The 13,492-nt window shown below is 38.6% G+C and overlaps 1 protein-coding gene across 2 annotated transcripts; it reads right to left on the reverse strand.

Annotated features, from left to right (window-relative positions):
• Positions 1–1,604: 1,604 nt before the first annotated feature.
• On the reverse strand, positions 1,605–13,492 carry LOC146459960 (N-acetyllactosaminide beta-1,6-N-acetylglucosaminyl-transferase-like). 2 transcript variants are annotated; one of them, XM_085088790.1, is made up of 5 exons: positions 13,379–13,492; positions 8,088–8,145; positions 6,835–6,953; positions 5,491–5,526; positions 1,605–4,633 (listed from the first exon to the last, which is right to left on the reverse strand). In XM_085088790.1, the coding sequence occupies exons 1-5, from the start codon at positions 13,460–13,462 to the stop codon at positions 3,521–3,523; spliced, it is 1,410 nt and encodes a 469-aa protein (XP_084944916.1). In that variant the 5' UTR covers positions 13,463–13,492; the 3' UTR covers positions 1,605–3,520. The 2 variants fall into 2 exon arrangements, with proteins under 2 accessions (XP_084944916.1, XP_084944917.1); XM_085088791.1 differs by lacking the exon at positions 8,088–8,145 and having other exon boundaries at positions 13,379–13,489.

Here is a 13,492-nt window from a genome sequence, read left to right on the forward strand (position 1 = left end):
TCCTGGAGATGTATGTTCATGATTTAGCATAATACTGTTATGACTGAGACGGCTAGGAATTTTTACGCTGGGCTTCCATTTCGAAGATAGAGCTAAAACTTCGAATTTTTACACATATTCATTACTCTATACCTGTACCGCTGCAAGATCGTGTACAGATGTGTAAGTACGCTGATGACTGCAGAGCGGTTGAAAGTATACCAATTGGTGAATTATCAAATATGCAGGAAGTACTTTTAAATGGCCTTCAGAACTGGGCAACTACAAAGAACATGCTGTTGAATCCAAAGAAAAACTCTATCAAGCCGGACGTCCTACGAATAAGTGACTCATGTTTGGAGAGGGTATCAAAGTTTAAGTTACTGGGAGTATGGCAACAGGATAACCTGTGTTGGAACTATCATGTTGAACAGACGGTAAAGAAAGCTAGAAAGAGACGGTATTACTTGCGCGAATACTGAGGAAAGCAAATCTACCCACAGAGATCGGCATCACAGTATATTGTACTAAGATACGTCCGCCGACTCCTGGAATATACATTCCTAGTTTGGGACGGTCTGCCGAAATACCTTCCAGATGAGTTGGAGTCCACACAAAACAGGTATTTGGACATCATTGGGATACCGAGAACATCCCTCTCGTCCTTGGAGGAAAGACGAAAAGTGGCGACAAAGCGTGAATTGGAAAGAATTGTAAATGTAAAAACCACCCAAATTTTAAATACAACTTAGCCAAGTACTAGCTACAGCTATAACCTGAGATCAACACCAGGGCCAGTAGCAATACCAATGTCAGAACCAAAAGACAGTTGTTCCGTGTAACTGCTTGTAGTGCTTGCCGTTGTACTGAAAGTAAGTAGAGGTAAGGCAGAGGTTTAGTAAATAAGCCTATAGCGGCAGTGGTAGTTTCAGTCGTAGAGTTCTTGATGGTAGTACCAGTGCAGTCTAGAGCCAGCTGAAGTGGAATACTGGTGAACAGTAATTTCAAAACGGCAACAGCAACAACAAGTTCGTAGTTCAGTTTGAGGTATTTGTACTGTCTTAATAGAGTCAAAAGTTCTTGCTACTGTAGTTTGTGTCGAGATTCGCTTGTCAAAGGTTTCAGTACAGTATTCAAGTAATTAGACAGTTGGTCAGTCGGCCAAGAACGAGACTACAAACTCTTGCATTATGCTTTCGTAACCTGCGCTGTTTCAGAGTGTTTGGAGCCTCTTATGAAACACCCACCCGGCTGTTGATAAAATTTCTAAAGTTAAAAAAACTTCGGAATAGAGAGCTCTGAATACATCTAACGAATCTTTGCCGGTTATGACACTCAGTTTATGAAAGGCAGCTTACTGAGGAACTTAAGGAGGCTCGCAGCAGTTTTTCTGGACTTTAATAGCGACTGAAAATCGTTCACGTTGTCTGGGGGCATGTCCGTTTGGTTCAAGCTTTTATGTTGATAAGAAAACGTTCTGGAGTTTTTGTTATAAGACTAAATTCCCGTGATATACTTCCCGTTTAAGGACATCTACATCCAAGATGAAACCATAAACGAGTCTTTACAACAGCACTCCACTGGCCCCCACACCGGTGGTATAAAAGGCAAACAACCTACGTCAAAAACACGTGCTTTGAATTGTGCTAATCAACCAGATTCCGAGTGCCATGGAACCTAGGTACGGTCTCTATGCTGGATTTCTATCGAGGATCTGGGGGAAAAAATGTTAAAACAAACTTTCGTTCACAAGATCCCGTTTGATTTTAACGATGATTTACTGAAATGTATTCTCGTAGCCGAGACACGCAGGGAAGGAAATACGGTACCACCGTGTGGAAACCAGACAGGACGGACCACACAGACAATACAGATTAAAGCTCCGATAAAAGCTGTGAGCAAGACTCTAGCAGAGTCGAAAGCTCAGAATTTTACTTTCATACAGTATAGAGTCAAATTCAACAGAAAAAAGAAGCTGACCTGATATTTCGTATAGTGTCAAACTATTTCTCCTGGTAGGTTTCTTTGCTCAGCTGTTTACTAGTTGACGAATCAAACAGCTAGAAGATCATCGTGTTACATAAATTACTTTTTTACTTTCTGAAATACCGCCTTGGATATTGAAGAGTCATCCAGATTCGTCGCCAGCTTTCAGTCGGCATAAAATACAACATAACAGACGTGTCAGTCCCAAACTAATTGTGTTTAATAGCTACACGCCCAGTCATAATTTGTTGAAACACTTCACTGAGACCACAGATAAATCGCATATTTCGCCCATAGCACGTATCGCTCCCTTTCCACTCCTTCAATATTTTTCTTTCACGGCGTTTCTTTCACTTCCAGTTGCTAAAACAAACAAATTCAACATTGAAGGGGAGAGGCAGAAAGAAAGAAAGAAAGAAAAAAAGGGACTGTTGCCAAATTTATGATTGATTTGTTGACTAATATTGCTTAGGATGTAGTAAGGTTCTCGTTGGTTGTTTCTTGGTCACGTGGTAAAGGCAAAACTCAAACGAATTCCACGCGGACTACAAATCGAAAACCAGACGTGATAACCAAACCCAGTGAAAGCGAGTGATGCACTTTCACTGTGGGGTCATAGTCTGTTCATTTACTTTTATCTATTTTTTTAAAATAATTTTATTGCCTTACAGAAGTCTTTTAATTTATTTATTGGCCTCTTTTGAAAATTATTTGGGATTATTTAAGTGGCCCATGTACATTTTATGTTTTAATGTATTTTTAACCTTTATTTTAGAGGACCCTCCTGAAAACCGCCGTCAGGTGATTGGAGGCCTCGTCTTAAAATATTGTTATTATTATTTTTTATTTAGAAGTGCAGTCGTTGGGCGTCAGGGCTGAGTTGCTCGAAGCATGGTTAGCGCTAACCATTGGTTAAGAGGTATTAAAACCTATAGGTTGTCGTGGCATTTTATCCGGGTTAGCGATAACCATGCTTCGAGCAACTGGGCCCAGATTGCAAGGTCGTTGGTCCGCGACCTTGCGTCTCCTGACCAGTTGTTTCGTTTCTGAAAATATATATTAATTGGCTACATTCGTAATGGAATCAAGTTGTCCTCTTATAGACTCTAAATGTTAGATTTGAGTTCACATTAAGATTGCAAACTCTTTTTATATTGGCAAACCTGTTCGTGACGAATTAAACTAGCCTCTAGATTTCTCTGGCGCCCAGGTTTTAGCTACATTAATTCGTCCAACAAGTGCTCGGACTTTGTCGTGTAGTAACATCGATTGAAGAAGAACGGTGAATGATTTTAACAAAAATGTAATACTTGTACTTAGAATGCACGAACAATAAATAGGTTGCTCGTGTTTGTTGAAATGTTTTGTGTAATGTGAGAGTTTGCAAACTTGGCTTTGCAGCGTGCGCGATATTTGAACCTGATGATTTCGAATTCCGAGAGATACTTGTCTATGCAATTATATAAAATAAAGTATTCAGCAAAATAGGGTAAGACATGAGTTTTAAATGTACAATTTACTAATCGGCCTGGCCATCTTCATCCTGTACGTATGTCTAATCATTCGATGTTTTACTTTTTTCTCTGAATATGCTGTCGTCTGCTCCCCACAGAGCCGCACCATATTTTCGTCCCTGTCTTGCAACTAGAATACATTCTAATAGCTCATCGTTATTATCGAACGGAATCTTGTGAACAAAAAGTTTCTTTCTCATAGCTGGTCCCAGTGCCCAACGCAAATCCTCGATCGATATCCAGCACAAAGTTCGCACCCATTTCCCGTGACACTCGCGATGACTGTCATACCAGGTTAATGCTCGTGTTATGACCTCTGGTTGTTCACCACGGACACCACCTGGAGCCAGCGGATGCTGTTGTAAAGATGCATACACTGTTTCATCCGGGACATACGCGTCCTTTAAGAATTCAATGAAGTCTTTTCCTATCTTGTTACGAAGAACAAACTCCACAAATTCCCTTCTGGCGACAATGTGAGTTGATCCTTTGTAAATTGTAATATTGTGTGGGGGTGGTGATTTTGTAACCCCCGTATTATAAATGACACGGTCCTTTAATTCGTGGACCACCCTTGTCCTGCCTTTATTGTGTTCAGGCATTGGGAAACTATCTATGCTGTTGAGATTGTGAAGCCTCTGCAATGCTGCTACAATTTGACTGTTATTGTAGAGTGGAAAATCTTGTCCAACCAAACTAATGTAATATTTCCATTTAACTGGTGACTGTAAAAGCTCCTCCATACAATTGAGTTGGGCCTGAACCACACTAAAATGTCCCCAGACAACGTCAGAACTGTTTACTGAGATGAAAACATTCGGCAGACAGCGTATCATAGCTTGTATGGCTCTACGGAAGACCTCTGGGGATTTCTTGTCGATGTGAATGCAGTAAACATTGTGAGGCATATAGATAGACTGGAGAATTCGTTCAAACAGACGTGCATCCTTGTACACAGTGATTCCAAAAGCGATTGGTAACAGCTGTTCTTCGCTTGTCGCAAGTGGATGAGGGAAACGTGTCTGCAATACATGGGCGCAGATATCGTGTTGTTTGTAGCTGGCGAGGATTTCAGAGTCATCCTTCGCATTGAAAGTGTAGTTTACTTTATCCATCCCAGATATAAGTCTGTGACATCTTCTCCACTTCAATGCCTGCCACAGAAAAAAAAGTTACTTGCATTTGCGTGGAAATGAAATGAAAATGAAAAAGCAATTTACACTACCTAAGCTGGATCGGTTTTTTGTATTGAAATGTTTTCATTGACCCACATCTAACATAGCCAACGTTTCTCTCTGGTTTTCATTGAATGAAGTGAGTAGAGGCATTGCTTCTTCTTCTATATCACGGATGCTAATCTATCGGCTGATATTTTATTTGGCTTACCCAGTGCCAAATCGCTCAGGTGCTTATTTATAAATGTACACAAGTTTATGGACAGAGCCGAAACTTGCCAAAACAAAAGAAAAAGAAAAGAAAGAAAAAAGGAAAGAAAAAGGAACTAGAGCAATATTTTCCCAATACGGACCGAAACAAACTTGTGAAATAACATTTATGTCTTGCTCAAGAATGCAACCAAAAATAAAACGTCAGTCGCGCGACTGCAGTTGAATGCGAAACAGATCAACAGCGATGAAAATCCCTTTTCAACTGTAATCCTATTAATGCATTCCATTATAAAAGACTGCTATTTTTGTGAAAAGCTAACCACATCCCAGACGGCACAAAAATATTGTGACATCTACGCCGCTTTACCCTTTATTTCTACCAACTTCTCAAAAACTATCAAATTACGAATATTTTTGTCATTTTCCAGAGAATTCGTTTTAAAACGATAACAAATTAAAATCAATGCATTTTTCCAGTCCCCTGGAACTTCGTTATTTCGGGGTTCCACAGCTGTAAAAGATAGTTCACTGAACAGGGACTTTAAAGCTTTGCGAGTGGCATTGCTGATCACCCTTCAGAAAGGGAGATGCCAATAGTTTAAATTGTATTCACAATGCATTACCTTTTCTTCAGGGGTAAACTGGGTCCATTGCCGGATCTAATTGAAAGGAAATGACAAAAAAGCAATGAGTCCTCGAAATCCGTCAAGCAAACGTTGTTACTCGATGTTAAAGGGGAAGTATCACGCGAATCTGGTGTCATTTCAAAACCCAAAAATGTTTGTCTGTCAGCAGAAACAAAATAATAATTGTCTATTTTTGTTATAAAATTATCACCCTAGTGCAATAAAACAAGTTGATTAGCGCCTCTGGCCAAAGACGGAGTAGGTGGGAATGGATTGATATTGAAAAATGTTAGGCTAACGTTTTTTAAGTTCTCTCATTTTTGTTTCCGAAATACACTACAACAGATCACAAGTTGTTCCTTTCAAGAATTGAGTTAAGATATAAGATAAGATAAGATAAGAACTTTATTTTACGTGGCACTCCACTTAGCTAAAAGCTACTTTACAGGAAGCCCACAAACAAACAGATAAAATTACAAAACAAAAGAAAGATAAAAATTAGCTTACAACCTAAAATCTAAAAATTTAAAAATCTAAAATATCCAGGAAATCCAATAATTCATGTATCAATACATGTGTGAGTACAAATTAAAATTTAAAAATTCAAAAGCCAACTACGATAATAACAATTTTAAAATGCTGCATGACGAATACTTCCCAAAAATTCCTTTGTGCCGAGTTGATTTCTTTTCTGTTGCATGTTGTTCTAGAATTATTACTAGTAGCTATGTGGTCTTATTTCACCATTTTTTAACAAAAGTGGTCAAAAACTCTTTTTAGAATAACTGTCAAAATTCCCGCGCGCTGATTGGCTCGTAGCTATTGTCTATAGGAGTACAGACAATAGAAATGACGTCAGATGTAACGCGCGCGCTTTCTCAAAGGAAAATAAAGCCATTTCCGCTCGCACTTTTTCCATAAATCGACGGCAGCTTTCTATGGTCAATACTCTTATAGACCATAAAATGACGCCATAAAATGTTTAAAACTCGAAGGTGAAACCACTCGCCTGCGGCTCGTCGTTCCACTTGAGTTTTGAACATTTTGTGACGTCATTTTATAGTATGTGAGAGTATAGTCAGCTCCCCTTATTGCGGGCACCCTCGGGACTGCGAGTTAGTCTCCTTAATAGCGAGAGTCCATAATAGCAGGAATTTATTTCAGTCAAACGTCTGTAATTTATTTTTGTCGGGGATTTAGCTGCCATCCGTATTATCGAGGGTGTCCGTAATAGCGAGGTGTCCGCAAGGCGAGAGTTGACTGTATAGACCATGGAAAAATGTCTTCGACTTGTTAATTAGCCCTTGAAGTCATTCACGCGGTGAAATTATCATTACGTACCTTGGGTTTCATACGCAGAATACCTGACTGCTGAACAATCAAGAAAGTGACCAGGACAAAAGAGGAACATACCACCATCACAACCTTGGCCTGCGACAAAGCCATGATAATCCCAGTTTCTGAAAAAAAAAATATAAAGCCTCGTCAGTTAACGCCGATTTCTCAAATTGGATCAATTGTCCTAATTTTTTCAGAACCTTCAACGTTCGAATTTAGTTGTCTTTAAATATAATTGTAACGCTGCGAACCTCGACTGATTATTGTTAAAAGGGACGGGGCTTTTTCTCAACGACAAATCGGAAAGTTTCTTAGGTCAGTCAGAGGCTCGAAATATCTTCACTATACAACTCCGTACGGCAAAATGATAATAACTTTCATACGCAGTTTTGATAATTTTCAGTGGCTGCGAAATTGTTAACATCATTGTCAAACCCAAGTATCACTCAGTAAAAGAAGACTTCTGACATAAGAAGAAAACGTCAGCCTTCATAAAGTTGGCTGGAAGTAGAAATCATCAGTTTTTCTTCGACTTGTTCCCGTCGCTAGATCAACAGAAACGCAATGTTGTTCTTTAAGAATTTCCTTGATTTTTTCAAGGAGTCCTATTCGAAATAAAAGAAAATTAACGAGAGAAATAAACGAAAGGCAAATTTCAGGCGATGTAAATTAAGCATTTACAAGCAAAACCTCAAGTAAAAGGTTGTTATGTAACAATTAAAAGAGTTGATTAGTGTACCCGGAAGTGTTTTAAATGTTCAGAGTCCGTATTAATATTCCCGATAATATTACAGCAAAACCTATCTGATATAATTTTGATGGTACAGTCAACTCCCTTTATTGCGGACACCCTCGGGATCGCGAGTTAATGTCCTTAATAGCGAGAGTCCGTAATAGCGGGAATTTATTTCAGTCAAACGTCTGTAATTTATTTTTGCCGGGGATTTGTCTGCTGTCTGTATTCTCGGGGTGTCCGTAATAGCGAGAGTTGACTGTAAAATGGTTATGTCAAAACAACTTCAACCGCCGAGACTACGAATGAATCAGAATAACCTAAACAAGAACAATAAGGCATCTCGTCTTAGCCCCACATCCGACCCACTGTAACATCAACTTTCAGACGATGTAAAACTATAAAAGCTTCTCGGCAATTCGAACGAAATATATTTCGCTCTTCGAGCCTCTTCGGTCAAAGATATCATGTTTAGGTTGTGTCAAATCTACAACAAAAGGTATTTATTTTAGTCGACACTTACCTATTAAAGATTTCTGTCTGTTGACAATTGAAGAAAAACGGCTAAAAACGAAATACACCTATAAAAGGAAAACAGTTCATTAGAGTTAATGTCACGAAACAGATTTTATAGAGTATTTCGACGCCAAGATAGGAGATCAGCTTGGTTTATTCCTGGCCAGAAGACAGCTTTCTCAAGGTAAATCACAGAATAAATATAATTCACAAGGCAGCTCTATTTATGTCAAATGGTTAGGTAAATTGCCTTTTTGAAACATAAGCACTATTCACATGCTAAGAGTAGGCGTTTTCCAGCTGTTCTAGGTTCCACGAACAAAAGAATACTAAATTGAAACTACAGTCGACTCCCGACAACTCGAACCTTCAAGGGAAATTAAATAAGGTTCGAGTTATCGGGAGTTCGAGTTATCGAGGGTAAATCATACAGAAAATGACCTGAAGGGAAAGGAAAATTGGTTCGAGTTAGCGCGAGGTTTAGCGAGGGTTCGAGTTATCGGGAGTCGACTGTAGGTTCAATTCACTGCATGGTGAAAAATTTTGTAAAACTAAATCAACGTTCGGTAAACAAGGTGTTATCCCTAGATTAAAAGCTGATAACTTAAACTAAGTTTGTATCGAAAAGAATTTTAGTTGAAGGCTGAAAAAATACGTAAAATATAGCTGAAAATAATAGGGCCAATAACAAGGAACTCAAACGGTGTCAAATTTCGCGAGTGAACCAAGATTATAACGAGGGTGAAAAATGCGAGCGGTCACCCGCCTTGGACAAACGATTCGTTAAGAAGACATAACTTATTGTTCTATAAGTTTGCAGAGATGTTATTTTCCCTTAACTGAAAAGCTAAATGGAAAAATGCTAAGAACTCAGTTTCTGTCGGAAAAGAAGCACTGATGTGCGTGATTTAAAATATTGCATGATAGAATATTAACTAGGAAATTGATTAAATGAGTAATGTCACGAAATATATCGTAAGTAACGCGAGCAAGATTAACTTAGTGAACAAAGCAGATTGCACAGTTGTACTCTGGCAAAGTCCGAAGTTAATGTACTTCATGATAATGATCCAATGATGAAACTGCATGTATCTATTAGGCTAAATAAGGAATGACGAATAATGAGTGTAATTGTGTAATTGAAATTAAATTTAGTAGTATTACAATAGTGTAGGCTTGGGATTTTGCTGTGAAAATACTTGTTGCGCAAATACAACCTAGTAAATCTTATCACAATTGCAATGTAAGGTCAGATCGAGTAAGAACGGATTGTGAACGGAACTGTCAATCGCGAATAGAAGGTAGTGAATCGTAGATTGGATCGGAGATTGTCAGGTTGTTGGAATGTTAAAATGAATCTTCAGAAAAGGAAAGATACAGTCCTCTTCAGTTTGTGAACCGGCAAGTGTGGAGTCCGATCCGTGAAAGATTCCGCGAGAGTTTCGATGTTTCGGAGATCTAAATCACATGATCATTATATTTTCGGTATCCAAAACGGAAAAATGGATCGAGTTAAAGTTATCGTACTTTTTTTAAACTGAGCAAGTGGTTGAATTTCTAGGAAGAAGCCAAAATATTTTCGTAAACGGAATGTACCAATTTGAAGGATAAGTTTTATCCCAGTCCTTTGAATTTCTTCAAAATGGCGCGTACCATTTTCTGAGTGATTATTTTTCAAGATTTTGCAGCACCATCCTTTCAAAATGGCGCATTCGATTTACATACTAGCTGGCCAGACCGGACAGTTCCGACAAATGGAATTGAAAGAACTCTAAGTTTTTAAAGAAACTATCGAATTCTGGAAAGGCCACCATTAGAGGGAAGCTCGAAGTGTAAAAAAAAAGAGGCAGTCGCTATGGTCTACAAGCAAGTATCGTTTTCGAGGGACAACTCCTCATGCCGCAGGTTAAAAGGGAAATTAATGAAAGCAGATATACTGCAGAGAAGTCTTTTGACCACAAACAACACGGAATTCAATTACCTGGCAGGCTATTTCAGTGGTTTCCTTTTACAAAGTGACCGTTTAAATACAGGCCGACAAGTAGAAACAGCTCGTTGAGACTTTAAAGGGGGATCGTAACTGTGGTCAAACTGCAGCAATTAAGGGCAGTAATTTTCAGGACTTTGACAACTGACCACTCAATAAGAGTCGAACAATTTTTTTCTTAATTACTCCTTGGATTACAGTTTTTCACAAAATAAGCAAAATTGTCAGTTTTTAATAATACATTCTTCCTATCTACAGGGACAACTAATAGTTTGTTTTCGCAGAATATCGGTTCGGAAGGCCTTCTTAGAAATTCGGAATAAATAGTCAGAGGAAAAGCTGGAATTTTTATTGGCAAAATGCCACCTCAAACTTTCGTAACCCTAGTCTAATTTGCGGTGAAAATGAAACTGGCGAAAACATTTCAAGTTTCCATGATGGGGTTTTATACGCTTTAAAAATGTCGGCCGACACCCCAAAATTCTGGTACCGTGCCATCAACTTTGACAAGGGCACTTTTAGACTTCTTACACGGTAAACACAAAGGTCCCTAATTGCATTAGCGCTCGAAATTTAGGGTTTCAGAAGATCGAGAGTTACCCCACCGTGCTAAAAAAAAAGTAAGTTTGGCGAGCAAGAACTATTAACGTGTAAACATTACCTTTCCTGATGGTTTTTCCCACAAGCATGGCAATCACAAAAAAGACCGACACAGGAGGCGCTTCTGGCGACAGTCCGGAAAGGGGTTTAAACTACGGTATTATTATTCACTGGAATCAGCAATGAAAAATTTGTTTAAGAACATTACTTTGTTTTGAATGTGAATATTCCACGGATTAAAAACGCCTGATGACAAACTTGACAGGTGAATAAATACTCTTGAGTTACGATTAACAAAAGAAACAATGACTTGTTAGTCATAGTGCAATTTGTTCCAAAGTTCGTTGTTTCGAATCAATTAACGCCTTTTCAAACTGACATCAAGAATAGCAAGAACAGCCCTATACCCACATTCAGTAGCCTAGGATTGTTTCATGTAAGATAAATCTGCGAATTTCGTGACCTAACGATTGCCATAAACATACTCGGATCTGTGCAGTCAGCCAGTAAAATATATGCACACTGATTGCTTCAGTTCTCTATGCTTTCTTTGAGGGTTCCAAGTAGATTCGGTTTATTTTCTTTATTTTCTGCGGCCGTTTGAGTTGTGGAGAGCTACGAGACTACAATAAACGATAACGCGTGGAAATTTGACTGGCCGGAACCAACATTTTTTTTTTCTGATATTAAAATTCATCATCTTCAAACGGGGCCAACAGAGCATAAACTTCAGGGCTTGCTTGGGACAAACTGGTATCTGCTGTCGAATAATTTTCGTAATGAAAATCTTTAAAAGCTGTGATTTGTAGTTTTCTTTTAAACTCGGAGGAAATAGCTCGACTAGGAAGTAGTGGAAGTGTGCGATTGGGTTTTGATTTGCCATGTGCCTCTGTCAATTTCAGCTCCTATGACGGTTACGAAACGCGTCATACAGGCAAACTGAATGGGTGACAAAAATGAATACAATAGCCAACAATGAGCATTTATTCCAACACTTTGTAAAATGTTGTCGATGATCTTTTCATCATCTGTGATTAATTAAATGCTTAATGGGTTAATTGTCGCGCAATACTTCTCTTGACACATTCACGAAAGAGAAAGAAAGGTGACCAAATCAAATAATTATATTATTATTATTATTATTATTATTATTATTATTATTATTATTATTATTATTATTATTATTATTGTGTGTGTAAAGACACCCTCCATGTATTTTTATTTTGTTCTCCAAATCTGTAATTTTTTTATATTTGCGTCGAATTCAAGTGACATCATGCTGAGGAATACAGTCAACTCTCGCGTTGCCGACACCTCGCTATTGCGGACACCCCGACAATAATACGGAAAAAATAAATTACAGACGTTTGACTGAAACAAATTCCCGCTATTACGGACTCTCGATAACACTAATTCGTGTTCCCGAGGGTGTCCGCAATAAAGGGAGTTGACTGTATGTCGGATAACGATTCAAGGTATTAAATTATTTGCCCCCCGGTACCCAAATTATGTGAATTCATCGAAGTTGCGAGGACACGTTGTCTTCTTTTTAAAGAAAGTACAGAACATGTGAGGAGAGGTAAATCTTATCAAATCCAGGCCACAATTACCCAGGTTACCTGTTTGGGGCTGTTTGTAATATAGTAAAGGCCTTTTACCCACGGGCTTTTACCACAGAAAGAGTCAAATGTGACATTCTTATAGCTCAATTGTAGTTCAGTGAAACTCACTGTAGATCATTGCAGGTCAATGTAGCTTATTGTAGCTAATTGCAGGTCGTTCCTCGTAGCTCAGTTTAGCTGATTCAGTCGTAGATCATTGTAAGTTAACTAGTACGTAATGTAGCTCACTCAGCTGTAAATAATTGAACGAAGTCGTTGTTTCCTCGAGCTGTTGTAGGGATACAGGAGTCAGCGAGACTCACGATCAAGTAAACATACGTCAATGACGTCCCTTGTTTTGTCTCTATTCCGCTTTCGCATAAATATTTAACAGCTTTTGGTTTTAGTTGTCTGGGAAAAATTATACATTACTCTGTGGTTCATTTATGAACATCTTATGCATACATGGCTATTCAATTTAAAGGGCTCTTAAATGATTATTAAAGAAAGAACCGAAAGAACAGATTGGTTTATTTTAATACGACTGAGAACGATGTGGATCCAGCTGTTGCTAGCCGACCTGAACTTCCTTTTATCATGTAGTTCAAATTCCGTGTGTTTATTATTAAACATGTCGAACGTAATTTTAATTTTATCATCCTTCGCTGAAGGTATAGAATCTTAGAAGAAATCGGAGTCGGCCATATATTAGCTGCCGTCATGCCAGTTTGCTATGTTGCAATGCAAAAAGCCAGAGAGATAAACCGAACTAAACAGAAGACGAAATGTAAATCCCTGAGCATTATTTTTTAATCAGTCACAAAATGATCTCCGTACGTGACGCACCGTGAACGCGATCTCTGCCACATTGGAGCGTTTTGCTTCTACGAAATGTACGTCTACGAAACGCAAAAAAAGCCGGGTCAACAAGAGACCGCAATGTAGGAGTTAAAATTTGTCAATATTCGGGATGATGGCGAGAGATCAAGGAATATCCGAATATTCAATTTTGACAGGTAAACCGGCTACGAAAATAAAACATTTTTACACTAAGCTGTGGTTCCTTTTACTCAAAAAACGAAGGAAAAGGCAACCACTAATCATACATACCTTGTGTAGTTGGTGCTGCGTCAGTTTGGTACCTTTATCGCAAGGTTTTTTTCGAAGGTTTCTGAACCGAAACAGTCCAAGCATCTAAGCAACATGATGCGTGGTTTCGTGACG

Source organism: Pavona decussata, unplaced genomic scaffold (genome assembly GCF_977016875.1).
Source record: "Pavona decussata unplaced genomic scaffold, jaPavDecu1.1 SCAFFOLD_215, whole genome shotgun sequence".
NCBI lineage: Eukaryota > Metazoa > Cnidaria > Anthozoa > Scleractinia > Agariciidae > Pavona > Pavona decussata.

Coding starts and splice junctions, on each gene's coding strand:
- LOC146459960 (XM_085088790.1), bottom strand. CDS start 13,462: ATGCTTGGACTGTTTCGGTTCAGAAACCTTCGAAAAAAACCTTGCGAT. Junction 5,527..6,834: donor TTCTGCGTATGAAACCCAAG/GTACGTAATGAT, acceptor CCTTTCAATTAG/ATCCGGCAATGGACCCAGTT. Junction 4,634..5,490: donor AGTTTACCCCTGAAGAAAAG/GTAATGCATTGT, acceptor TTTCTGTGGCAG/GCATTGAAGTGGAGAAGATG.